Here is a 26,309-nt window from a genome sequence, read left to right as displayed (position 1 = left end):
CAAAGAAACATCGCTATTTTTGCGTTGAAAATCAATGTGAGAGCAGTTTCAACAATATGCCTATGCTTTCTTTCTGCTATCCCATTTTGCTCTGGTGTATAAGAACAAGAGATTTGTCTTCTAATGCCATTTTGAGCCAAATAACTTGTGAACTCCAAGCTATTAAATTCTCCACCTCCATCACATTGAAACACTTTGAGTTTCTTTGAAAACTGATTTTCTACTAATTTTTTAAATGTCATAAAATTAGAAAGGAAATCAGATTTCTTCTTTAAGGGATAAATCCAAGTGCATCTTGTACAATCATCAACAAAAATAACATAGTACTTTATTCCTTGAGATGAAGCGATAGGTGCAGGACCCCATAAATCACTATGTATTTTTGATAATGGCTCAACTTCTCTTTTATTTGACTCTTGAAAAGGTAACTTACAACTTTTCCCCATTTGACAACTAGTACAAACTAAGCCACTTTTATTCCAACTACTAACATCAATCAACTTATTACTATGCAAATAACTTTGAGTTCTTGAGTGCGGATGTCCTAATCTTTGATGCCAAATTGTGTCTGAGTTCTTGTCTACTTTTATAACTGCCAATGCCTCATGCAAGCCATCTTCCAAAGTATATAAATCATGCCTCTTATTTCTCATTGCTAGAATTGTCCCTGTTCTCTTGTCCTTAACAAAAAAAAAAAACCATATTCGGTAAACTCGAGAGAGCACACATTATCCTTAACAAATTTAATGACAGAAATGAGATTCTTCTTGAGTTTAGGCACAACAAAGACATCTTTTAAATGTAGGTTCTTCTCAATAATCTTATCTCCTATATGTGTAATCGGCATTTTATCACCATTACCTACCATAACAAGATCAGTTCCCTTAAATGGAGATGAATTCACAAGAGTACCTGAAGATTACACCATGTGATTGGTAGCACCTGAGTCCATGTAGAGATGATTATCATGTTGATCAGTGAGAGACATAGTTGCTAGAGCCTGTGGTACTTCTTGTTGTGCCAGATATGAATAATCCCGTCTATAGAAGTAAGAGAGCGCCGCATGATTGTTTCTACCACAAATCTGACATGGATTATTTTTTGGGTTCTCCTTTGGCTGATTTGATCCAGTTGATTGTGTATAAAATTGTCTTTAATTAAATCCTCCTCTATTTCCTCTTCCTCTTTGATTTCCCCTTCCTCTAAAGGAATTAGCACGAACTCTTCCTTGAGTTTTCTGTGCAGTAAAGGCTACAGCTGAATCAAGGTTTGTTTGTCACATGTTCCTATCCATCTTCCCTCATTTCAAACCTTCTAAGGGCAGTCACAAATTGATTAAAAGTAGGGTATGGTGCTTTACCCAACATCACAGTACGAAGGGTCTTGTATTTGCTTCCAAGACCTCTAGCAAAATTAATTACTTTGCTATCTTCGTCTAGTGGTTTTTGGATAGCCATCAGGCTATCACAGATTCCTTTAAATTCCTTTATATATTCATCAATGGATTTGGAACCTAGTTTTACAGTTTGAAGTTGTTGCTTCAACTGAAACTCCTTGTCTTTGCTTGCTTGTAAGTAGGTATCCTCAAGACAAGACCACATATGTTTTGCAGATGAACACCCTATGATGAGAAATATTGACTCTTCAGTCATTGTTCCAGAAAGCCAACTCCTAACAAGAACGTCACGTTCTTCCCATTCAGTGAACTTTGGGTTTGGATTGGTTTCACCTTTCTCATCTTCGATGCTCTCTGCTGGAGGTTCTTCTTTGATGACCTTGTCAACTTTCAATGTTTGCATAAGGTGAAGGATTTGTGTCCTCCAAATAAGGTAATTTGATGATTTTAGCTTAATGGGACAAATTGCAATGAGTTGGTGAAGTGAAGAGGGTGAGAGGGCTATGGTAGTGCTAGAGGATGCTGCCATAGTTGTTTTAAAAGGAAAGAAGGAACCTTCAGGATCGTTTAGTTTTCAATGAAGCCTAAGCTCTGATACCATGAAGAAAATTAGAATAAGGATGATTTAGAAGTTGAGAATGCTTCTGCTTACCTTCACATGTAGAGTTACATGATGTATATATACATCTTGACAAGAGTTCCTTCTAGCTAATATTTAGCTATTGTATCTCTATCTACCGGTGATTATGTTAATCACAACTACATGTATATGTTGTCTTATATCTCCTAGAAGTTATCCTTCCACAATATAAGGCTAGTAGGATAGTTATATACAAACACTACATAATATATGACGGCTAGGAATAGAGTTTAAAGGAGTCCTCGGTTATACCCAATACCAAATTATACGGTTGTCTAACATAATGAAGACCTTATGTTTAAATTCTCGAATTATTCAGTGGCGAAGCCAGAAAATTCAGTAAGGGTGTTCAAATTTGAACACTCTTTGCCAGTGTGCTATGCAAGAGTGTTCAAAGTCTACTTGTTATTTATAACAAGTAATATTTTATCCTATACACAGTATAATTTTTCGACGAAAGGTGTTCAGTTGACCACCCTGGAAATAGCTTCGCCCCTGATGGTATTGTAACATAGCTTTTATCATACCTTTGAAAAATGTACCTCTTTCAATAATAGTAACATCTCATCAGCACTTTGGCTAACAAAAATACAAACAATGGCTCAAACAAGTATCCTGCAAAAACAATACATTTCTACTCCGGAATTAACCTTTATAGCAGTATATGTTGGAATATGGTATAGCTGCTTCATCCCGATTATTAATACATCGTTCAAGGGCAGTAAGCAACGATCGACTAATCTGTTATTTGACTGAAAGACTTTCGCTATAACACATCAATTTGTCACGCGACCAGGAACTAAATGCAGTGTTTTCTGTGAAAATCTTTATCAGATAAAAGATCAGAAATAAGAGTTTTTATTCTCTGTGCACCTGGCCCCGGTCTCAGTGAAGTTATGTTTCTTAAAATGTACTGTGAGATGGTAGTATTTGCATCCCCACCTTCAAACCAACTACCAGGTACAAAACCATCGGCTTCGCGACCCAAGAGCTCAGAATCAATCTTGTCGAGCACTGGTTCATTCCTGCCGAATTTTCGCGCAAATGATGCATTGCTGTCAACCATGTTCTGGTAATCGTTAAGAGTGAGAAAATGTGGATGTTGCTTTGGAGGATTGTCCCAGGATATAAAATGTAGGTCGTGACTCACTGTAGTGTTCATGAACTCCTCTGCATTGCATATGACAGTGTGGAAGTATCCTTCAGGCGTCGAGAGGAAGTTGGCATAGTACATCAAGACTATCCTAGGGAGGTTATCCCACCCCCATAAAAGGTACTCCATAAAGGGGCGAGAGAGCATCATCCAAGCAGAGCCTGAGGAAAAGTGATAACAGCACATTTTTAAAATCTTTGATAGGTTATATTTGTTGATTTTTAATTGTACAGAAACAAAATTTTACATTGTTAATTTCATAGACGTGAGACAAATAGCATTATTGAAACAATGATCATAACAACAACAATAACAAACCCAGTATAATCCCATAAGTGAGATCTGAGGAGGGTAATATATACACAGACCTTACCCCTACCTTGTAAAGGTAGAGAGGCTGTTTCTGATGGACCCTCGGCTCAAGGAAGAAACAATGACATACAGGAGCCGAAAAAGAGGGAATTTGAGCTATGACAACGTTTGTTATGACGGTGGTATCCGGACCAGCTTGCACGTATCTCGACTATTCCTCTGGGTACTTGCTAGCTCCCACCAGCACATGTACCTTGTAGCTCTACCTACTAAGGCTTAGGCAGATGGGAAGAAACCCAAGTGTTTTTTGTCTCCGTTGGATTTGAACCTGAGACCTAATGGTTCTCCACCTACTTCATTAACCACTCGGCCACACCCATGGATGCAAAAAGGTGGAAGTGAAAAAAGAGGGAATTTGACCTATGACAACTTATTTAATGTTAGAAACTTTATGTAAGTGCAATAGAACAGTGCTAGCTCGAAATGAGTTTCTCTGTTGCTGCCACAATGATGCAGTATTCATTTTGATATTCAAGAAGAAAAAAGTTATGGTTGTTTGGTGTGTCCTTGCTTTCTTCTTATTATTCTTCAGAAGGCCTTCTACAAACCCTTGCGAAGGAGGCAAGTACTAGGAAACAGAGGCAAACATTTGAGAGTGTATGCATATCAGGATCTCCTTTTAATTCAGACAAATTTTCTGCGCAGTCATCTTTGTGTAGTTTTGCCAAAAGCTTACAATGTTTCATCAGCTCAGGCCTGATATCCTTCCCAGTTTTGATGCCTCAGATATTCAGAACGATCATGCTTTAGTTATAACAAAATATAATTCACTACAAAATGTTTTGAGATCTTAGTGTATTATGGGATAACTCATACTCGAACTAAGAACTAAGCGACAATAACAGTTTAAATGCACAAGTGCATAAATAAAACAGACAGCTAATTTCTCAGACAGCTTTGGAGTTTTAACTCAAATTAAAAAAAATTGGCATCAACATGTGCAGATACTCTACAAAGAAAAGCAGTAAGAAGAAAGCAAAGATACTAAGTCCAAACACATGAATAACTTGTGGAGATCTTATGGCAGAATTAGCTGAAAAAAGGCAAAAACCAACCATAGAACAATTTACAGGTGCTTTATTGGAGGTTCTAGATGAGTTAATTTTGGATTTTGAAACCCGAATCAACAATTAAAGAGGCAAAGGAACAAGGCAGCCAAAAAGAGTTTGATCACTTCCTTCTGCGTCCACCAGTAATTGACTCAGAAATGAACAAAATTCTCACCGGTGAATAGTTTAAATGCTGTCGGCATACTCCTTTTCTGTGGGATCCAGAAGACGTCTGATTTATTCAGGCTGTACAACCCTGGATCAATTATTACAGGTCTGGCTCTGTGGTATCTACAAGCAGAAATAAAATTCGTAAGCTAAACCAGCTTCCTCAATCTCATTTTATTTTTAGCACCAAAGATATGATGATTAATTGACCAAATGAATGCGAGCCACATACTCCTTCCATCCAATGTCACTTGTATGCTCAATAAAATTAAGTTCTCTTGGCACGGTTGAAAAAGTATGAAGTAAATCTGTCAAACACAATATCAAGGCACAACATCATTAGAAAAAGGGTAATTGCTGAAACAGTTCATGCGATAAGAGTTATGCTAAAAAGGTTTCACAACAATCCCCTGCACACAAAGATGCTTTCCCTCCCCCCACCCCCACCCCATACACACACCCCATAGCCCAACCCCCAAAAAAGAGAATTCAATGAATGCACCAATCAAGCACACCTCAATTCCAATATAGCAGGGCAGCTATATGAATATTTTGCAGCCATTAAGCTCTATATAATCTTACGCTCATCTCATTCCAATACTAAAATTTTTGCTTTTTAAGGCAAATTAGGATTCTCTAAAGTCTCACACTTATATCTACATGAACACACAAGTTTTTTCTCAATGAACAAGTTCATGCACTTATACTAAATGGAAGCTGCTTAAAAAAATTATACCTCGTGTTGAACTTGGATTCAACAAATTTACTAATTAATTTTTCCAGATTATAGGATTAGCATAGTATTCTAAAATTGTTGCACAACAATCCCCTGGACAGAAAGTGCCCCCATTCCCTAAACCAAACAAAAGAAAAAGATTTCAATCTATGTATCCATCAAGTACACCTCAATTCCAAACTAGCCGGGCACTACATGAATATTCTATATCCATTAGTTTCTATTTAGGCTCATCTCCAACACTGGAAAAAACAAAAGGCAACAGGTGCACTAAGTTCTGGTTATGTGCGGAGTCCGGTGAAGGGCTGGACCTCATTGGATCTTATGTATGCAGCTTTACCTCGCATTTCTGCAAGAAGCCGTTTCAGCAACAACTTTTACCACTGCGTCAAGGCTCTCATTCCAATACTAAAATATTATTTTTGTAACGCAAATTGGGATTCTCTAAAATCTCACACTTATATTTAGACAAGCATACAAGTCTTTTGTCAAATTCAAAGGGCTCCTGCATTAGAGTAACAACAACTAAGTCTTAATTGAAACAAGATCGCATCATCTATATGCAGGGGTGGAGCCAGATTATTAACTACGGGTACGGACGAAACCAGTACTTTTTCTTTAGACCCTGAATTTTGTATTAGGAAATTCATTTGATATGTCTAAATATTTAATTATGTACCCAGTAAATAAAACAAGCTATAGCTTTGAGTTCAGAAGCCATAAATTTCAAATCCTAGCCCCGCCTCTGCCTATATGAAACAAAAAGAAAGGAAGCAATAGCAAGCACCACATTTACCTAATCTGAAATCCAAGAATCTCAGCAAATAATTGAAAGCAAAACTGAAATATTAAACAAACAATGACAACTAGCTCAGAAAAGGATACTCACTAGCAAACACACAGAAAAGAACAAGGACCAAAAATGATTTCAAGAAAATAGATTTAACTACATACCATCTTGTGTCACCAAAGGATAGTCAGAAGCACTGAGATTAATAAACCAATCCCACTCACCACCTTCCTTAAGCAAAATAGCAGCAGCATGAAGTGTATTACTAACCATAGTAGGACCTCTATAAGTAACCAAATTAGATCTCACAATTACTCTCACATTCCCAGCTTTAACAAACAAAGGCTCATTTTTAACAAAGTTAACTAACTCTAATCTCTCATCAACTGGTGATTCAAGGTCTAAATGAACTACATATTGGTTCAATGGATGGTACAATGCTTTTAATGTTCTCTTTAAACTAACCCCATCTCCACTTGAACCAGATATCAAATAAGCTAATCTGGGTATTGTTGAAATAGGCCTAGTTTGAGATATATGTAGCTTTGATTCAACAAAGATTGGAACTTTAGCTTTATTGGGTGATTTTTGAAATGGGGTTTTAGTAGAAATGAAAATGATAAGGAAAATGGAGATTAAAATGGTGAAAACTAGAGGTAGCATCCATTTTGTTTTCTTTATAGTAAGTTCCATTTTCTTGATCTACTATTTCCAAGATTCTTTTTTTTTCTTTGGATTTTATGTATTCTTGGAAAATAGTAGTACTACCATTCTTGAGCTTTGTTCTTTTGCTCTTATGACTTGAAAATCTAGCGTGTGTGTGTGTGTGTTTTCACGGAAAGTTTGAAGAGGTGTAAAAAGGTGTTTATTGCGTTGGTTGTGGAGCAGTTCGCAGGTTAGGGAATCTATGAATGTTTTTACAAGATTAGTGTAAGTATAAGAAATCTTGCTTTAATTCTCTAAACATGGTGTTAAGTGGAGGTAAGTGGACCCCACCACCAAGACAAGTGTAATGAACTGAATAATCTGTCTTTTTCTTAGGGAATAATTTTATTCTATAATGTTTCAAAAATATTTCAGTGAAAGAATCATTTTAAGAACACTTTAAATTATATACATTGCCGTCACTATAAGTTGTGATAGGATGGTAATATTCTTCAATCTTTATATTTAAGTTTAAGCTTTAAAAATAAGAGTCGTCCTTAGTTGAGACTTAAGAGCGTTTTACTTTCAAAGTGGTATTTTCTTACACGAATCCAAATCATTCTAACCAACGTGGGTACTAGACGCTAAGGTGGAAAAAAAGAAGATTATATACGCTATAGTATAAAGAATTTTTACATTATCATGTCATCTAAAGAATATATACAAATAAGTCTCCTAAAAATGTGTGATTCATAATCAAGAAAACAGTTTTCTTGCTACAATAAATAAATATAATCTGATGGTGTGAAAAGTCATTACACCGATGCGCGTAGAACCGACAAGCAGGAATTCATTATTTTCTAGTGAAAGAATACCTTAATCCTTTTATTAGGAGGGTACCAGATATCGAGTGGAAAAAAAATTAACTTAAATAATTATTTAAGCAATCATAAACTAAATACTAAATGTATACTCTATGTAAACTATTTGTATAATCGTACTATTTATGTATTAATTGGATATATTTATTGAAAAATAGTTAATGAATTTGACCGGTTATTTATGTAGAAAAAAATAAGTTAAAACGACTTTGTGCTAAAAGGTAATGATATCGTCAACCATCACAAGATTGACATCTTCTCCACGCGCGACCCCACATGGTTCATTTTGTAACCCAATTTTCGCACTTTTAATGGTAATCAACTATTTCACTACCCATTTCTACTTTCCTTTTAGTATTGATTAGACCCAATAATAATTGCATTTTCTAGAAAAATTAATGTATGTATATGATAATCTATATTATATTAAAAAGAGAGTAGTATGCATTGTGGTTAAGCCAAATGACAAGCTAAAATAAAGTTATTTGATAATTTAGGACAACATTAATAATTAAAAATTATAAATGGAAACATAATTAATGAAAGTAGTTTAATAAATCTTATACATAATCCAAATAGATCTTAGACAAATCCAATCTTTATATCTATATTTATATTTATATGTATATTTGTATCTATATATATATGTCTATATATTGATTCACTCATAGATTTTCTTCTATATTAACTAAAAACTAGAATAAAAAAATATAGAAAGACATAAATTGAAATAAGCTATTACTATTTATACTTTGGAGCTATAAAATAAAACTAAAATTTACTTACGATATTAAAAATTTATTGAGTTTAAAATTAAATAAATTCAAGCAGCAATAAAAATTCACATGACAAAGTCATATTAATATTGATAAATCATGCAAACAAATATTTTATACGTAAATATTACTGCAACATTTAGATATAATATGTTCAAATAATTAAGAAAATATTTTTCTATGATTAATATTTGAATTGAGTGCAATTAGTTTAAATTTGAAAGCATAACATACTTTTTTTAAAATACGGTCCAAATTAGAAAATAGAATGATAAAAATTATTTGAATTTGAGATGAGAAAATTTTTAATTTTTTATCAATATTATATTAGAATGAATGTGGCAGAAATAGATATTAAATTCAAACAAGCTAATAAAAATTCACATGACAATGTAATAATATTAGTTATTGAATAATTTAATATTAATAATAAAGAATAAATAGAGAAAAAATTAAAATTCAGATTTTTTATCATAGAGAAAAGGGTAAAACTTATTCAAATTTGAGATGAGAAATTTTTTTATATTATGATAAGAAATATCATAATATGGATAAGTCCACATAACTCAAGTCTAATAGATAAAATCAAAAACTAAAATATTGAATAAGAAAAAATTAGAGATAATGTGAGGAAATTTGTAAATTATAAGTTTAGAAAATAACATAAATGTAAATATACAATACTTAAAAAATTTAAAATTTTTGAGAAATATTTTAAAAACAAAATAAATATTTATTTTATGATTACAAAAATTTATATATATTAATAAATAGAGAAAAAATAAAAATTCAGATTTTTATCATAGAAAAAGGGTAAAATTTATTTAAATTTGAGATGAGAAAATTTTTTATATTATGATGAGAAAAGTCATAATATGTATAAGTCCACTTAACTCAAGTCTAATAGATAAATTCAAAAACTAAAATATTGAATAATAAAAATAAATTAGAGATAATGTGAGGAAATTTGTAAATCATAAGTTAAGAAAATAAAATAAATGTAAATATACAATACTTAAAAATATTATTAAAACTTAAAAAATTTAAAATTTTCGAGAAATATTTTTAAAACAAAATAAATATTTATTTTATGATTACAAAAATTTATATATATTTATCTATATTATATAAAGAATAGAGAAATAAATTAAGATTTTTTATTATAGAGAAAAGGGTAAAACTTATTAAATTTGAGATGAGAAAATTTTTTATATTATGATAAGAAAAATCATAATATGGATAAGTTCACATAACTCAAGTCTAATAGATAAAATCAAAAACTAAACTATTGAATAATAAAAATAAATTAGAGATAATGTGAGGAAAATTGTAAATCATAAGTTTAGAAAATAAAATAAATGTAAATATACAATACTTAAAAATATTGTCAAAACTTAAATTTTATTAAATTTTCGAGAAATATTTTTAAAACAAAATAAATATTTATTTTATGATTACAAATTTTTTTATATATTTATCTATATTATATAAAGAATAGTAGTGATAATGATATTAAATAAAGTTACAAATAAAATTTAATAAAACTATATATTAGATTAAAAAATAGAAAAATTATATTAAATTATTAAAAATTTACTATTAGAAAGAAAGGTAAAGACTATTTGAATTTGAGATTAGAAAGTTCTTAAAAATATGTTGAGAATGCTCAAACTATGGAGTATACCACAAAATTGAAGTCTTATATGTGAAAAATAAAAAAAATAAATACATATTTAAAAATACATAATATAGGTACTAATGAAAATTAGAAATTAAATTTGAATCTTAAAACTAAAAAAGAAAAAAGTTTACGTAAAGAAATAAAATGGCAGTGAAAATATTACTACAACATTTAGATATAATGTGTTCAAACAATTAAGAAAATATTTTTCTATGATTAATATCTGAATTGAGTGCAGTTAGTTTAAGTACGAAAGCATAGCATAATATTTTGAAAATGCGGTCCAATTTACAACATATAATGATAAGAATTATTTAAATTTAAGATGCTATTTTTTTATTTCATAATATTTTTTATTTTTGAAAATGTCACGTAAAGAAATAAAATAGTAAAAATATTACTACAATATTTAGATATAATGTGTTCAAACAATTAAGAAATATTTTTCTATGATTAAATTAAAATTCTAAAAATATAAATTAATTTCTAATATAGGTAATTTTACTAATGATAATTAAAAATTAAATTTGTATTTTAAAGCTAAAAAGAAAAGAAAATTTAACTGCATCTAATATAAAAATAATTATAAGAGAACTCAATATATTTGGAACGTAATAATCAAATAACTTATGTATTAATATTTTAGACTAATTCAAAGCTACAATTTAAAATAAAATATGATATTATTTTGGTTATAGGTAAAATATTAATATAAAAACTATTTAAAATATAGTAGGGAAGAGATGTATAAAAAAATAAAGGTAGTGTGATTTATACTTTAAATTAATTGAAAAATAAATAAATTAAATAATTAAATTATATTTAAAAATATTACTGATAAATTTAAATGATTAAAAAATTCCGAATAAGAGGATACAAGCATAAAAATATACCAAATTTTCAAGAATAAAATATTTATATTTATTAAAGACTATTAAAAAGATAATAAGCAAGATATTAATTAAATTATTAAGCTAATAAAAAATTATATGACAGTATAATAATATTAAATAATAAATAATACAATAACTATAAGAAAAGAACAAAAATAAAAAAGAATTTGCATAAAATGATGTGATGAATAAGACATATTTGACTTTCAGTCAAAAACAAAATGATAATAAGAATTTTCTTAAAATAATATGATATAATGTGCTCAAATAACACATATCACAACATGACATATTTAGTATTTTTTAATATTGATACCGAAACGAAATACAAGTACTAAAATCAAGGGATTAGGTTGCTACAAATAAAATAAAAAGTTGTCTACTACGAGATTTGAATAATAATTTCATATCTTGATTCAAAATTAATATCTAATGTTATATAATTTTTATATAAAAGGTTTATATTTTAAGGTTATTTGCACATAATTCAAACAACATAGATTACAATTTGACATAATTTGTGTTCGTGCATCGCGCGAGTACTAATACTAGTAAAAGTAAAGGGATCGTTTTGTATAATAGTGGGATATCCCAAGATATCCGAGTGGGATATCCCATGGGATGAGTTACTTCACCTTCTATATGGGATAACTACGTTTGGTAGTTGGTACAATAGTGGAATATCTCATGGGATGAGTTATCCCACCTTCTATATGGGATAACTAATCCCATTATTTTAGGGATCGTTTGGTTGAGAAATAAATTATTCCATGATTAGTTATTTCGAGATAAGTTATCCTGGATTAGTTATCCCACCCTCCCATAAGGATTACAAAAAGAGGAATTTTCAGAAACCACAATTTGTTTAGTGACTATTAACTTCTTATAGCTACCATATACATGGTTACTTTCTATAGCTACTATTCAGTTGTTACGCTAGTGAATTCGTTGTATTCGCGCTACTATATTCATGAATACAACAACAAAAGTCGCCTAAAAAACAGGGGGTTATAGTTGTACGTGATTGTAGTCACATGTATTTGTGTCATGTATTCATGAATACAGTCATTAAAAATAGGTCTATCCAGCTGTCTAATAACGGAAATAGGATCAATTAGCATGATACACTCCTAGTATAACTCAACAAAATCAATTCTAACATACCTCATTATCAACCCAATTAATTAAAATAATTTTTCGGTTGTATAAAATTGTTGTATTTTAATTTTGTATTTAGTGTGTTTCAATATTTATTTTTTACTGTTGCATTCATTAGATTCAATGTTTGTACTTACTGTATTCGCTATTTTATATTCAGTGTATTCAAATGTATTTGTATTAACAATATTTTAGTTATTTCCAATACATGTTATTACTGTTATATTCAGTATATTTCATTGGTTGTATTCACTGTATTTCTATTTGTATTCAATGTATTTTATTGTTTTTCACTGCATTTTAAAATTAAATGTATTCACTATTTATATTCTACTCTATTTCAATATTTGTATTCAGTATATTTCAATATTTATATCATGTATTCATGCATATTGTATGTATAGTATGCATGAATACATGTGTATTCAGTTGTATTAAAAAAATACAAACCTTCGAAATACATAAATATAGGCAAAAAATGCATTTATACAAAAATACAATGTGTTTGAGTGAATTTGCACATAATATAATATATTTGTATCATTGTATGTGACTAAATAGCAAATAAGAGAAGAAAGTTCGTAGGAGATGGTGTTTTCCGGCCAAGAAGAGAAGAAAGCTCGTCCAGTCCGCATAGAGTACAATATTCGTCGTTCATATTACAATACCCATGCTCTACTCGGATTATTCTGACATCGTTTCTGCTCCCCGCACAATGGCCTTAGCCTCAGAGCGATGAGCCCCTCCTTGCTATGGAGGAATCTGATTTTGAAGAAAATGTCCATATTTCCCCTCTTTCTCCCAACAGTTTAGAAGTATTTTCAATTACAGTAACCCTAGAGAATTCGGCCAGAGAATTCATGATTTTGCATGTATTTTGCTTTAAGAGAGAGAGAGAAAGAAGACAAACTCTAAGATAGAATCGTGTGTTAATTGAAAGAAAGAGAGAGGAAAAACATAAATAGCGTATATCATGCCTTAATGATATTATATACCATAAATAGTGTATTTCATGTCTCAATGGTAGTATATACCATAAATACCTATTTTTCTATAAACATAAAAAGTAGCTACAGAAAATAATATTTTAAAATAATTTTGGTTTATAATAAATAGGGTATAAGAGGTAAACTTTTCATAAAAAAATACTACAATCTAATCCCGAGATTAGTTATACCATGAGTTTATCCCAACCAACCATGCTCAAATTTAATCCTCGGATTAATTATCCCTTATCCCCCATACCAAACGAGCCCTTAGTGTAAAAGTTATCCCAAGATTAGCTAATATCCTAAATCAAACATGAAACAAAATTAATTATAATCTTTATCCCGAGATTATTATCTTTATCCCATGTACCAAACGGTCCCATCATGTACTCTTATACTTTAACTTCCTACTCCATATTCATTTGAAAAATAGAGAATTAGTATTAGACTTATATAAAGTTTAAATTCGATTTATATGTGTTTAGATTTTTTTTATCCTTTTATAACGATTAACGTAATATAAAAAGGTACAACTGCAGCTTTAATTCTATGTCTGAGTGACCTTTTAATAGCCATGACTACAAACAGTTTGAAATAAATTATTTTTGTATTCCTATCTTGTATAGGGAAATCAAATGATATAGAGAGTTTATCATCCCTTTCTTAGGAAATCAATTTGTTCTCGAGAATTGAATAGTATAATGTTTGACCAAAAAGTGTTACCTTCGGTTAAACATTTGAGTTTATATAATAAGGGGTTAAAACTTAGTTAAGATTAATATCTCTAAATATTATTTTCGGGAAGGTGTCCGATGTTGGACAAACCTAGTGGAGGATTGATAATAATATGCATTAAAGATTTCAAAAAGTATGAGCAATAATGTAGCAATAAATAACAATAAATGATATTTAAGTAAATGGAATGAGTGATTCACCCTATAAAGTATGAACTAGTTGATTATCCCTCCTAACAATGATGAGTGACAGATAAATCCCACAATATTCGAATTATTCTCAAATTTGATAGAAAGACGTGGAATAATATGAACAAGAATCTAGATGAAAAGGTAGTGTTTGTATCTTTGCAAGAGAGAGAGAAAATCTTTTATCAAAAGTCTGTTATTGTCAAATGAATGTCACATGCCCTACACCATTGTCTCTTTTTCTATTTATATGAGACATTTCTCTAACAAATCCTAATAGTACAAACGCAGAGAATATCCACTAGAATATTCTTTTTAATATCATATTTCAAAAACTAGTTGTTATAGCTCGACCACGAATCTCGCTGCTTCCTGGTCGACCATTGTTGATATCTCGACCACGAATCCCGCTGCTTCCTGGTCCTCGACTGACTCTTTCCTTAGTGTTATCTTACCCTAAATATTATAGGGCAGATTTTGACAAATACAGTTAGTCCCTCCATTTATTAAGGTCGGCCTCAGACGGGCTTAATGAGCGGATTCTATTTAACGTGGTCGAAGCAATTGGATGACCTGACCGAGTCGTGATGATTGGGGTGAGTTGGCAGCGTGTCCTTTGTGAACCGTAAATTCTAGGGCTATGAGTTCCATGAATCAGGGTGGCGTCATGGCGGCAAGCGTCACTATGACACGATTTCCCGATGTGTTGCTTCATTTCACGTGCGTCTTTTAATTGAATTTGCCATTAGGTTACGGTGCCAGGTAAGATGGATTAATTCATTGGTTTCGACGACTGAATTTCTATAAATAAGGGCGTGTGGGTAACGTTTCAATCTTTACAAAATCCTTGCATCAAAAAACTTTGTATCTTCTTCTTTTTCCTCCATTGTTGTTCCTTTTTCTTTCAGTTCCAACGATCTCTATCATTTTGGACTCTTCATTGTTTGGTACCTTCCTTCCTTTTGTTGCAAATATGTTTAACGTGCCTTCTAGGACCAGCGAGGGAAGTGAACCAGTCCTACTGGCGATTCTCCTGCCTCCTCATTCGGAGAGCGTTCCCACTGCTACAGAGGACGGAGGCTTCTCAACTATGAAAGAGATAGTTCCTCGCAACCCTGACGTTAGGTCTGATTTCTCAAAGTTACCTGAAGCCGAGCCTATAACTTTTAAATCGTTGATGATAGAGGATGATTTGTCAGAGCTTAGAGCAAAGTATGACCTTCCTAACCACGTCGAATTGATTACCGTTGGGTGGGATGACGTACAACATCACCGTCCTGGGTATTGTGCGTTCTACGCCCACCCCATTCATGTCGGCCACACTTTCCCTCTCCTTCCTCTGGCAGAGGAGTTCTGTCGCTTCTATGGTGTTTGCTCGGCTCAACTTGTGCCATATGTTTACAAACTCATCAGGATGCTCACTAAGTTCGCCGAGTTGGTCGGGGTCGAGATAACGCTTCGGCACCTTATGCACTTATTCGCCCCCAGCTTTTATAGGGGACGATGCTGAACCTCCGCCTCCGAGGAGGAAAATCCTAGTGGTGAAAATTGATGATAAGGCTAACCTCTAGTTTTGGATCAACTTCTTCTTCGTTAGAACTGAAGACGTGGTAGCCAACGTCGATGGCTTCCCTGGAACCTGGAATTGCACTTGTAAGTGCCTCACTTCTTTGTATGTAGGTAATTGGTTTCCTTTGTTTAGTTGTGGATTCTGACCCCTCGTCCTTTTCTTATGTAGCCAAGACCTCGCCTTCCCCTTTGGTCGAGGATATTTCCGGTTGGGTCGGCTAGCTCCTCCCTTACATCGCCGGAATTTGCGAATTGGAGGGCTTCTTCAAGAGGTTTAGGTCGGCTCCCCCTTCGATTGGTAAATTACTTGTGACTTCGTTTTGTTGATTATTTCCCTTGTGCGATTGTTTTGGCTAACTCTCTTCACCTTTCATTTTTTCCTTGATCTCATCTAGGGGGTCCTCGAGGAGGCCGAGATCTCCTGCACCCGCGTTTCGCAAGAGGAAAGTTGTCTCTTTTTCGGCTCATGTCCCTCCTACAACCTCGGCTTATTTCGATCATTCCTCGGTCTCGCTTGCTGTTGCTTCCGCGTCAACTCCTTCTGTATCTGTGGAGACCTCGGCAGCAGAAGCCTCAATTTCTTCCCTGTGTAGTCTCATAGTCGAAAAAGAGGAATCGTTACCAGGTGATAGGGACCTCATGCCCCACAAGAGGAGGTCGGTGGATATAGGTGACGGGGTCACCCAGGTTTTTGACTTGGTGGATGACTTCACGTTTTGTAAGATGGCAACCATTGTCATAAAGAATGATATTGGAGGTTAGCGGAGACCGTCAAGGGTGTTATCTCTTCCTTCCGTGATAATGGAAACAGAAGGGCCGGCCATTAGGATTTCTGGTACTCCACGGCAAGAGGGGTCGTCGACCTCGCAACCGGCTAATGATTCTTCTTTGCTGGCCGATAGAAGAGGAGAGGCATCGCCGAAGACGGCTACGAGACAGGCTCAGACGTCGACGTTGTAGAGTTGAGGATGATGGAGGAGGGTTTTACCCAGCTCGAGGTGAGGCTGGAGGGATCTACGCGGACCATTGCGATCTTCATGGATCGTGATCTATTGAAGAATACAAAGAACATAGACCCTGCCCTCGACTCCCTTTGCTCTGACGTGGAGGGTAAAACCCTCAAAGAGCTTGATGATGCCACCTTATCGAGGAGCATAGCTGGACTCGCTCTCAGGGTAAGTATTTTAGGGCTTCTTTTTTCCTGTGTTATGCTTAAAATCTAGGCTTTGTTTTTAGTGTTTTGCTCTTGTTAGCGAAGTCATCCTTATTTTTGCTTTTCTTCCTTTTCTTTCTTTTTATGACTACAGACCATGATCTTGGAAATTAAAAGCGCTCAAAGAGAGGAGAAGTGTAAAGTTGTATTTGCGAAATTGCAACACAAATACTTTGAGTACCGTGGCAAGTACCGGGAGATTCGCAGGCAGTTTAGTGAGGGTAGCAATTTGCAGGCCCTTCGAGATGAGCTGAAGGAGAAGGATGAAGAACTGGTGAGGGTGATTGAGAAGTGAAATGTCCTTGAACGGACGTTGAGAAATAAGGAGGAAGAACTCAAGGTCAACATGGTCGTGGAGGCTCAATGTGGCGACCTCCAAATGCAGGTGGTCGAGTTGCGCAGACAATAGGAGGAGTCACCTGCAGGTGGAGGTTCTTCATTGCGATATCACCGAGAAAGAGAACGAGCTGGAGGAGGCGGAGTTTGCTCGGTCGGGGGCTTCAAGGAAGGAAGAGGCTCTTGAGGTAGGGATCCAGACTCTCCATTTTGAGCAAGACAATGACTTGGAAACAGCAAGGCTTAAAGAAGAGAGGCTTGATGAGAGGATTGTAGAGTTGGAAAGAGACAACTCCCTCCTTCAGAACCAGGTGTCCGCCTTAGAGGATGAGAAGGCTCAACTGCTCACACATCCTTCATCCTCTCGCACTTCAAGTTTTCCAAACGTCCCCCCGTGACCTGTACGAGGAATGGATTCATGCTGAGGCTCAGTTGGATGTGTTCCGCAATTTGTACAAGGTAGAGTCTATTTACGCGGCCGCTCTTGAGGATGTTCGTGTTAAGGCCCCCGAGGCTCGGGTCGCTTGTGGATATGATCCCGCCATACCCGAGGCCGATGACGATGAGGGGGACGGGGTTGTGGACCAGATTGAAAAAGACGCCTGGTATGAAGCCACGTACCCTGAAAGCGATGGTGATTATGTCACGCCCCAAACCTGGGGAGGCGTGGACGGCACCCGGTGCCATATTTGGCCCGAGTGTACCACTCTGTAACTGTGAACTCTGGAGGGGTAACCCTCAACTTAGGCCGACGAGGCCATACTCTATATACATATATATATATATATATATATATATATATATATATATATATATATATATATATATATATATATATATATGTATATATATATATATATATATATATGAGGCCACCATGAACATGTACTGATAGACGAAATATAGAGGACTCATCTACAAGCCTCTAGCGATAGCTAAATTGTATCATGGTCGGGATAGGGCCTCGACCTACCCATCAAACCTGTATATATAAAATGGACTCCAAGGTCTAGACCTGGTAACCCCGAGGAAGTGAAGCTTACCAACCAAGCTGATGTTTGACTCTGTCTAATGGGAAGGTCTATCCAGCTGTCTATTGTTGCGCCCCCCCTTTTTCTCGCGAAATCGGGTTTAGGACATTTGATGTGGGACAACTCGTTCCTTTTGGGAACTGGATTTTGCAATTGAAGAGTCGCCACCTAATGATTAAGGTGCATTAGGTCACTACTAGAAATTCAATTCTAAGTTTGTTTGGAACAACCAGAGATTGGGTAAGGCCTTGAAATTATCCCAAGGGGAAGGTGTTAGGCACCCCTCAGGATCCACTAGTGTGGTTCCTGGCCAGACAGTTATTGTGAATTTTGGGTTCAATTAACATATAAGCAGATAAGGCTCAAAAAAGAGGGGATTTCAATATACAATGGTCGGAAAGTGAACCAAGTTTGAAAGAGCAATTATAAAAGCTAATTTTAAATAAGGAGTTACTATGCCCAGAAAAATGGAGGGGAAAATAAATAAAGGGGGTCCTAGGTTTGATAAAAATATGGATCACATCAATGCAACACCCGGTAATCACTCCTCAAAAGAGGGGTTACACGTGGCATTAGCTCACCGGTCGTCATATCCATATCTACGCTTTCCCACTCCGTTTAAGGTACTAAAGCGCAGATTGGTTTCGAACGCTATTGCATGCTATTACCCGTCCCGTTCTTATCAGTCCTGGAGGCACTTAGGACTACTAATACTAAAGGGAGGGATATTAGGCTAACTTGAAGTTTCAAAGATAAAAATCTAAGGCGACATACAAAACATGTAAAAGACTGCACGTTAAAGGGAAACACATAAACACATAAGGCTCAATATACCTCCTCAAACAAAACACATAACTAACATGTCTTGCACATACTTTTTGGGTCTGATTAAAGCACATAAAGACGAGGGAAGTTGATTATTGAGGAAGATTAGTTTATTACATAACTCAGATAAGAAGTCTGAATCAGGCCTGCATGCTGATTGTAGCATTTAACAAAAATGGATTCAATTTTACAATTATTACTCTAGGGTTTGCCTAAGTGTTTAGACGGGGTCCTATAGGCATGATATCTAATTAATTCAGAATGAGGCGAAATAAGACTAAATCAAAACAAATTGTTTGAGATCCTATAGGCATGCTTTCTAAACCTCGTTAAATAAAGATGGAAAGTCGTTTAAAACTGGTTCAGAATCGAACTGATTTTAAATTGAACTAGTTTCAGATTCTGTAAGCGATGATATCTAATATTGTTGATTTTAATCCCTATAGGCAACATTGAATGTGAATAGAAACAAACCAGAATTTTACTTGGGAATCCCTGTAGGCATGATTTCTATATGTTACTGATTTTAGACCCTTATAGACATGATACTTAAATGGTGATAATTGTGTAGAATTTCAGATAATCCCTATAGGCATGTTATCTAGATGTGAATTGAACAAGCGAGTCCTATAGACATGGTTTCAAAATATGGTGTGAATATGCAGAATTAGAGCAGTCTTATAGGCATATCTTCTAAATGTGAATTGAACAAGTAGAGAATGCAGTCTTATAGGCATGTTTTCTACCCTTGAGCATGCATAATTTCCCAACCCTTTTCACTAACCAAATCCCCAATGTTTATTACAAATTATTACAAACCGAATAATGAATTACATCAGAAAAGTGTAAAAGAAGAGGTTACAACCAGAGGAAACATGATTCTTGACTTCCTCTCTGAGTTATGAGATAAACCAACTCAAAATACCATTGATCCAAATCCTTTCTCAGTCTTGAGTGTGTCAGAGTTCCATAAGGGCCTCAATAGGACCCCGGGAAGTGCTCACACCTAAGTTTCATAACCAGAATAGGGACAAGTGCAATGTGCAAATGCCAACCCTCATGTGTCCAAGTTCAGAGGGAGCTCATGGGTCCCAAGGCAAGGCTCGCATGAGGGGGACAGAACTTAAGTCTAAGAAGAGAGTGAGAAATGCAGAAATTGAGTTCTAAGAACTGAAGGAATAAAGGAGAGGGAAAGGGTGATAGGAGTCAGTCATTAACACTTCACATAATTGATAAATTCACACAAAGGGGCAGGGGATTGGGAATCCATTGCAAGGAGCCTATATACTTAGGCAAGAGTTAATTCTGGGCATGCACAACAATAGGAAGTGATGTCATGCTTGTAAATCAACCAGAGCACACAACATATAAGGGACACATGGGGGTTATGATCCTAGGAGGATCAAGTTTGGGTCATGCTCAGTAATTTTCAATGTTGTCATGCCCCAAACTAACCCCAAGTATTAATCACATTAGGGTAGGGATTTGGGATTCATAATACATTGATTCAGAACAGGAGAAAGGAAATTACAGCATGCTGAGTAATGGTACCGAATTAAATACAAGCATTAGGTAGACAATAATGCAAAATCAGTAAGTAAGCATGTTGTTGTTGGTGCTGAAAAACTTAATTAGAATATACCAGTCAAAGAAGCAAAGTGCAGTAAAGAAAAGTAGCAGGACTTCGAAATATAGCCTTGGCTTTCAGCCGGCTGAACAGGCCACATACAAGTAATAAAGCAAGAGAGAGTGTTTTGAGTGTAGGTGTGAGTTCAAAACTAAAGTGTTCATGTGTTTGTATTAATGAGGGAATATGTATATATAGTAGTTCGAAACCATGTAAAATAAGGCAAGAATTACAATTGTATAGTAATTATGGAACTCAAAACCAATTAGAACCAAAATCAGTACAAGTACTCCCTTAATTTAAGGGAATCAGTTCAAACGGTAAGAACGAGTAACAAATAAGGAAAGAAATCAATGTGTAGACAAGGAAATAATTCGAACATATTAGGCATAGAGTAAACTATTAGGGCTAGGTTCAAAAAAATTCTAATTAAGGAAATAGACAGTAAGAATCAAGCAGCCAAGGTAAGGGAATCAATCAGATTGAGTAGAAAAGTAGGGATCAAAGGTCTAAAGGAAAGTGTTCAAATTAGACCAAGAATCGGGGGAATCAGAATCAATCAAAGAGAAAGTCACGTGTCAATATTTTGCATATAAATATAGTAAGACACAGACGGTCAAGAGTCGACATACAAACCTAGCAAACATGAGAGTCAAATAATACTGATTCGATGAGAAAGAGGCAAGTTTCGAACAGTCAAGATGAACACAAGCACATAGAATCAGTGTAAGTTTTTTTTAGTCTAAGAAACTGAGTAGAAACAAATCAAGGCAAGATAGTCACGAAGAATCACAGAAACTCAAAAACGCGAACCGGGTAGTCATGCTGATACACAAAACCAAACAAAGAACCCCCTAAGAATTAGGGCTTTTAACATAGGCGAGTTAAAGAGAAGATAGAAACCCAGAATCAGAAGAATCACACAAAGGGAACAAGAGATTTCAAAAAGAACTTCTGCACTTAAATGAACAGTCTCATACCCAAAACCATAAGATTTTCAACAATAGAAGGGTTTTAAAAAGAGGATAAATAGACAGATTGGACAAAACTCAGGCAACAATCATTCATTTAACAAACAATTAAAAAAAATTAGGTGTTTTAACATGCAAACTCAGGCAGAAGGATAATACGAGCAAACACAGCAAAACATATCAGAAATCAAAGAAAGGTTTCGAAATAACTTTGACAGAACCTTAATCAGAGGGATAAGGAGTTTTGAAAACGGAGTTTTAAAAGAAACTTCGAGAAAAGTGCCTAAAAGTTCAGAGCAGACCTAGGTCTGAAACAGATCTAAGAGAAATCGAGAGAACCTTAAAGGTTAGGGTTTCAGAAGAACCCCAAGTGGTGAGAAAGGCTTTAAAAACCATCAATCTAAGCATGAGAGTCAAGAGTCAGACTCGAATAGCCATGGCTGGCCGGAGAAAGGTCAGAGACGACCGGAGAACAACCATAAACTGAAATCGACCAAGGTCTAGACCAAGATCTTTCAAGATCTAACCTTGAAACCATAACAATCGAACACGTAGAAGCCATGAGAGGTGGATACACGCCTTCGATGACCTTGGAAGCCATGGATTTGGGAGTTTTTAGGGTTGTAGTTGAGGGCGGCGGCTAGGGTTTGAGAGGGTTTGAGAGAGGAATGAAATAGAAGGGGATTCAGAGGCGGCGGAGTGTGAATAATGAAAGGGTTTGGGGGGGTCTTTTGGGTTTAATTAGGAAGGAAGGAAGGGACGGGAGCCGTTGATCTAAGTGATCAACGGCTGGGATTAAAGAGGTTAGGTGGGGATCCGGGTATGGGTTGGCTTAATTGGGTTAAGGGGTCTGGTATGAATGGATTTGGGCCGGGGTAATTGGGATCAGAATTTGGCTATAATTGAAATGAAATTGGGCTAACATTTAAATAGCCAATTTTCCCTATTCGATTTATCAAAAATAAAAAAATAATTTCTGGAAATAAATTAAAGGTACAAAAATGATTTATAACACATGGTTAACTATTTAAAAATATCAGAACTAATTTTTATGAATATAAACGTAATTAATCCTAAAAGAGGCTAAAATTGCAATTATATACAATTTAACTTTAAAAATATTAGATGACATTGTAAAAATATGGAAAAGTTATATTACCTATATCTTAGCATAAATATGAGAATCCAATAAATGAATCACCAAAATTATAATTTTGGGAATAATTATTGGGTTTTCTGGATAAAATAAGGCAATAAATCGATTTAAAAATCTTTAAAAATTAAGAAAAAATAATAAAACATTTGGAAATACTTATATATGTACACATATGCTATTTTAAAAATATTTCGCATATAAAAATATACAGAAAAAAATTGGGTATCAACATCTATCAGGACATGCAGGCATGAAATGCAGTGTCCCCCGTAGAAGGGGCATCAGTACGAAATAATGTGACGAGTATGTAAGGCAACTGAATAACTGAAATCTGAAACTGAATTAATAATATAATAACTGAAAGTAACTAGAAGTCAAAGATAATCTAAATATATGCTTACCTACTGATAATAGCTCAACTCTCTCAATATAGTATGTAAAATAGTTGTCCGACCCTATAAGGCTCGGTATGTGTAACTGCTCTGCCGTAGTAGGCTCGCTCGTAGGCGTTCGTCCATACTAGGATAGGTATCTCGGCCATTCGGGGCTCACTCATAGGCGCTCGGCCACATTAGGCTCGGTATATAACTTACCATCTGATTAGAGGTTGCTCAATAGGGGCCTGCCCACCGATTATAGCTCGATAGTGGTGAAAATACTGTAATACTATATATATATATATATATATATATATATATATATATATATATATATATATATATATATATATATATATATATATATATATATATATATATATATATATATATATATGACTTAAAAGAAGATAATAATAAACTGAATATAAAGTCCCGATAAGGGAGAATACTGTAACTTATAAGACTAGGATAAAGTACATAAATCAGGAATATGAACATCTATTTATGTCTCGTTATCAAACGCATGTAGTTAGGGGATCATGCCAAAATGAAGGAAAGGTTTAGCCTTAACATACCTTATCACAATTTGTCCAACAACCACGTTAAACTCGTCTCATTTCACCTTAATCTACAACAACGATAACAATACTATTGTCAAGTTATGGAAAGTACAACTATGGCACAACGAACGATAAACTTATTTTGTATTAAAATGGGCAGCATCTCCCCTAAAATCCATACTTCCTCCAAATTCAAGATAACACCAACAACATAATAACACAACAATAACAACATATATACATAATTTTCCAGCCTTACATACACCACAAAATACTACAACACACCCCAAACACCCCAATCAGTTCAAACACAAAACGACAACCCTAGTAGTGTCAAACAACCCGAAAATTTAACGATGAATGACCAGCCAACCACCCAACCATTATGTGGTATTTTCTACACACCCTTTCTCCTCTCAAAATCCATAAAAACAGTAGCAACATAGACAACCCAACAACAATAAAAAACAGCCCACAAAACAATCCCACAAGTTCAACAACTCAAAACTGATTTTTTCGTTTAGTAAAACACATTTCGACTTGTCCTTTCTTTCAAATTGAGAAACACAAACAACAATATATAATTAAGCCAAACTTACCCTATAAACAAGCCATGAATTCAACTTAAAAATAAGTTCACAAAAAGCCAACCGTGATGCAACAACAAACAACATACCACTCTTTCGAAACTCGCTAGGTCTAGTCTTTACGATCGAGTTACAACTCGCAAACGCATAGATAATGGAAGGAGAAGCATAACCTTAGCTTGTAATGAGTAGAACCCACGAAACCTAGTCCTTATTCATCAAAAATCAGTTCCCCAACATAGCTACAAGAAGTAGAAAGAGAAACTAGAAAGTTGTTTGGGGTTTTCCGCACTAGAATCACATCATAACATCATATTTTTTTATTTTTTATTTTTGGGGAGGAGTTGCAGGGGTTAAATCTGGTTTTCGTGGTCTGAAAGATGAGTGAATTAAATGAGTCTATAAGCCCTTAAAATTCCCCTCTTGGCCGACTTTAGGATCTTTTAATTGAGGCCTCTCCTTTTGGCAAGTAGGTGATGCACCTACTTGTAACCTACCATTATGTGCAGTCTCACAAAAATGCGAATATCTCTCTACTCCAATATTTAACTGTGACGACCCGGCCAGTCGTCTCATGAGATACCTCTCCATTTTCTCCATTTCTATTTCTTTATGCTTTGTTATCCGTGTTTTGTAGTATCGGGTTGGTCGGATCGAGTCCGGAATGATTTTTGTTAAGGTTTGAGACACTTAATTTCCTTTAAGGAAGTTTAAGTTGGAAAAAGTCAACCAAATGTTGATAGGGCTCGTATGCGAGTTCCGGTGGTTCGGTTAGCTTCGAGAGGTGATTTATGGCTAAGGAGCGTGACCGGAATGAGTTTTGGAGGTTCAGAGTAGATTTAGGCTTGAATTGGCGAAGTTGAGATTTTGGCAATTTCCAATTGATAGGCGAGATTTTGATTTCGGGGTCGGAATGGAATTCCGAGAGTTGCAGTAGCTTCGTCGTGTCATTTGCGATGTGTGTGTAAAATTTCAAGTCATTCGAACATGGCTTGGTTGGGTTTTGATCAAAAGCGTATTTCGGAAGATTTCAGAAACTTAGGCTTAAATTCGATGTGATTTGGTAGATGATGTTGTTTGAGGCATCTTGATGATTGGAACAAGTTTGAATAAGGTATTGGGTCATGTTGGTGCTTTTGGTTGAGGTCCCGGGGGCCTCAGGATGATTTCGGGTGGTCGTCGGAGAAGTTGAAAGGTTATTGCAGCTGTTGAGATTTTTCTGCTTTTGGTATTTTCACACCTGCGGTTTGGGGACCGCAGGTGCAGCGCCGCACATGCGGAAGGGGATCCGCAGAAGCGGATTTGAGAGGAAGAGCCATGAACCGCAGATGCAGTAGTTGGACCGCACCTGCGGAGTCGCAGGTGCGGAGATTGGATCGCAGATGCGAAAGGGACCGTTAAGTGATTTCCGCAGAAGTGGAAGAGAGACCGCTTATGCGGTACGACAAAAGTGGAAATGGTGTCGTAGATGCGGAACAACTGGGCAGAAAGTATAAAAAGGGTTCTTCGCGAATTTTGGGATATTTCACCATTTTTTACTTCGGCTTTGGAGCTTTTTGGGCAATTTGAGAGGGGGATTTCAAGAGAACTTCATTGAGCTAAGGAATTTGGACCTAAAATTCATTCCTATGCTATTATTGCATGGATTAGAGCTAGAAATTATGGAAATCAAAGGTTAAAATTGGGGAAACTAGGGTTTTAGAACTTAGGCTTTTAATTGTGGATTTGAAGGACCATTTGGGGTCGGATTTGAGAACTTTTGATATGTATGAACTTGTGGGGAGATGAGGAATCTATTGATGTA

At 34.9% G+C, this 26,309-nt stretch overlaps 1 protein-coding gene across 2 annotated transcripts; it reads right to left on the bottom strand.

The window, feature by feature from the left end:
• Positions 1-2,541: 2,541 nt before the first annotated feature.
• On the bottom strand, positions 2,542-7,238 carry LOC107802720 (beta-glucuronosyltransferase GlcAT14B-like). 2 transcript variants are annotated; one of them, XM_016626272.2, is made up of 5 exons: positions 6,469-7,238; positions 5,011-5,086; positions 4,786-4,901; positions 3,187-3,350; positions 2,542-3,105 (listed from the first exon to the last, which is right to left on the bottom strand). In XM_016626272.2, the coding sequence occupies exons 1-5, from the start codon at positions 6,995-6,997 to the stop codon at positions 2,836-2,838; spliced, it is 1,155 nt and encodes a 384-aa protein (XP_016481758.1). In that variant the 5' UTR covers positions 6,998-7,238; the 3' UTR covers positions 2,542-2,835. The 2 variants fall into 2 exon arrangements, with proteins under 2 accessions (XP_016481758.1, XP_016481757.1); XM_016626271.2 differs by having other exon boundaries at positions 2,542-3,350; positions 6,469-7,237.
• Positions 7,239-26,309: the final 19,071 nt, after the last annotated feature.

Source organism: Nicotiana tabacum, chromosome 8 (assembly GCF_000715075.1).
Source record: "Nicotiana tabacum cultivar K326 chromosome 8, ASM71507v2, whole genome shotgun sequence".
NCBI lineage: Eukaryota > Viridiplantae > Streptophyta > Magnoliopsida > Solanales > Solanaceae > Nicotiana > Nicotiana tabacum.
This window is presented reverse-complemented; position numbering and strand designations above follow the sequence as displayed.

Coding starts and splice junctions, on each gene's coding strand:
- LOC107802720 (XM_016626271.2), bottom strand. CDS start 6,997: ATGGAACTTACTATAAAGAAAACAAAATGGATGCTACCTCTAGTTTTC. Junction 5,087..6,468: donor TCCTTTGGTGACACAAGATG/GTATGTAGTTAA, acceptor TGTGTTTGACAG/ATTTACTTCATACTTTTTCA. Junction 3,351..4,785: donor AGCATTTAAACTATTCACCG/GTGAGAATTTTG, acceptor ACTTTTCCTCAG/GCTCTGCTTGGATGATGCTC.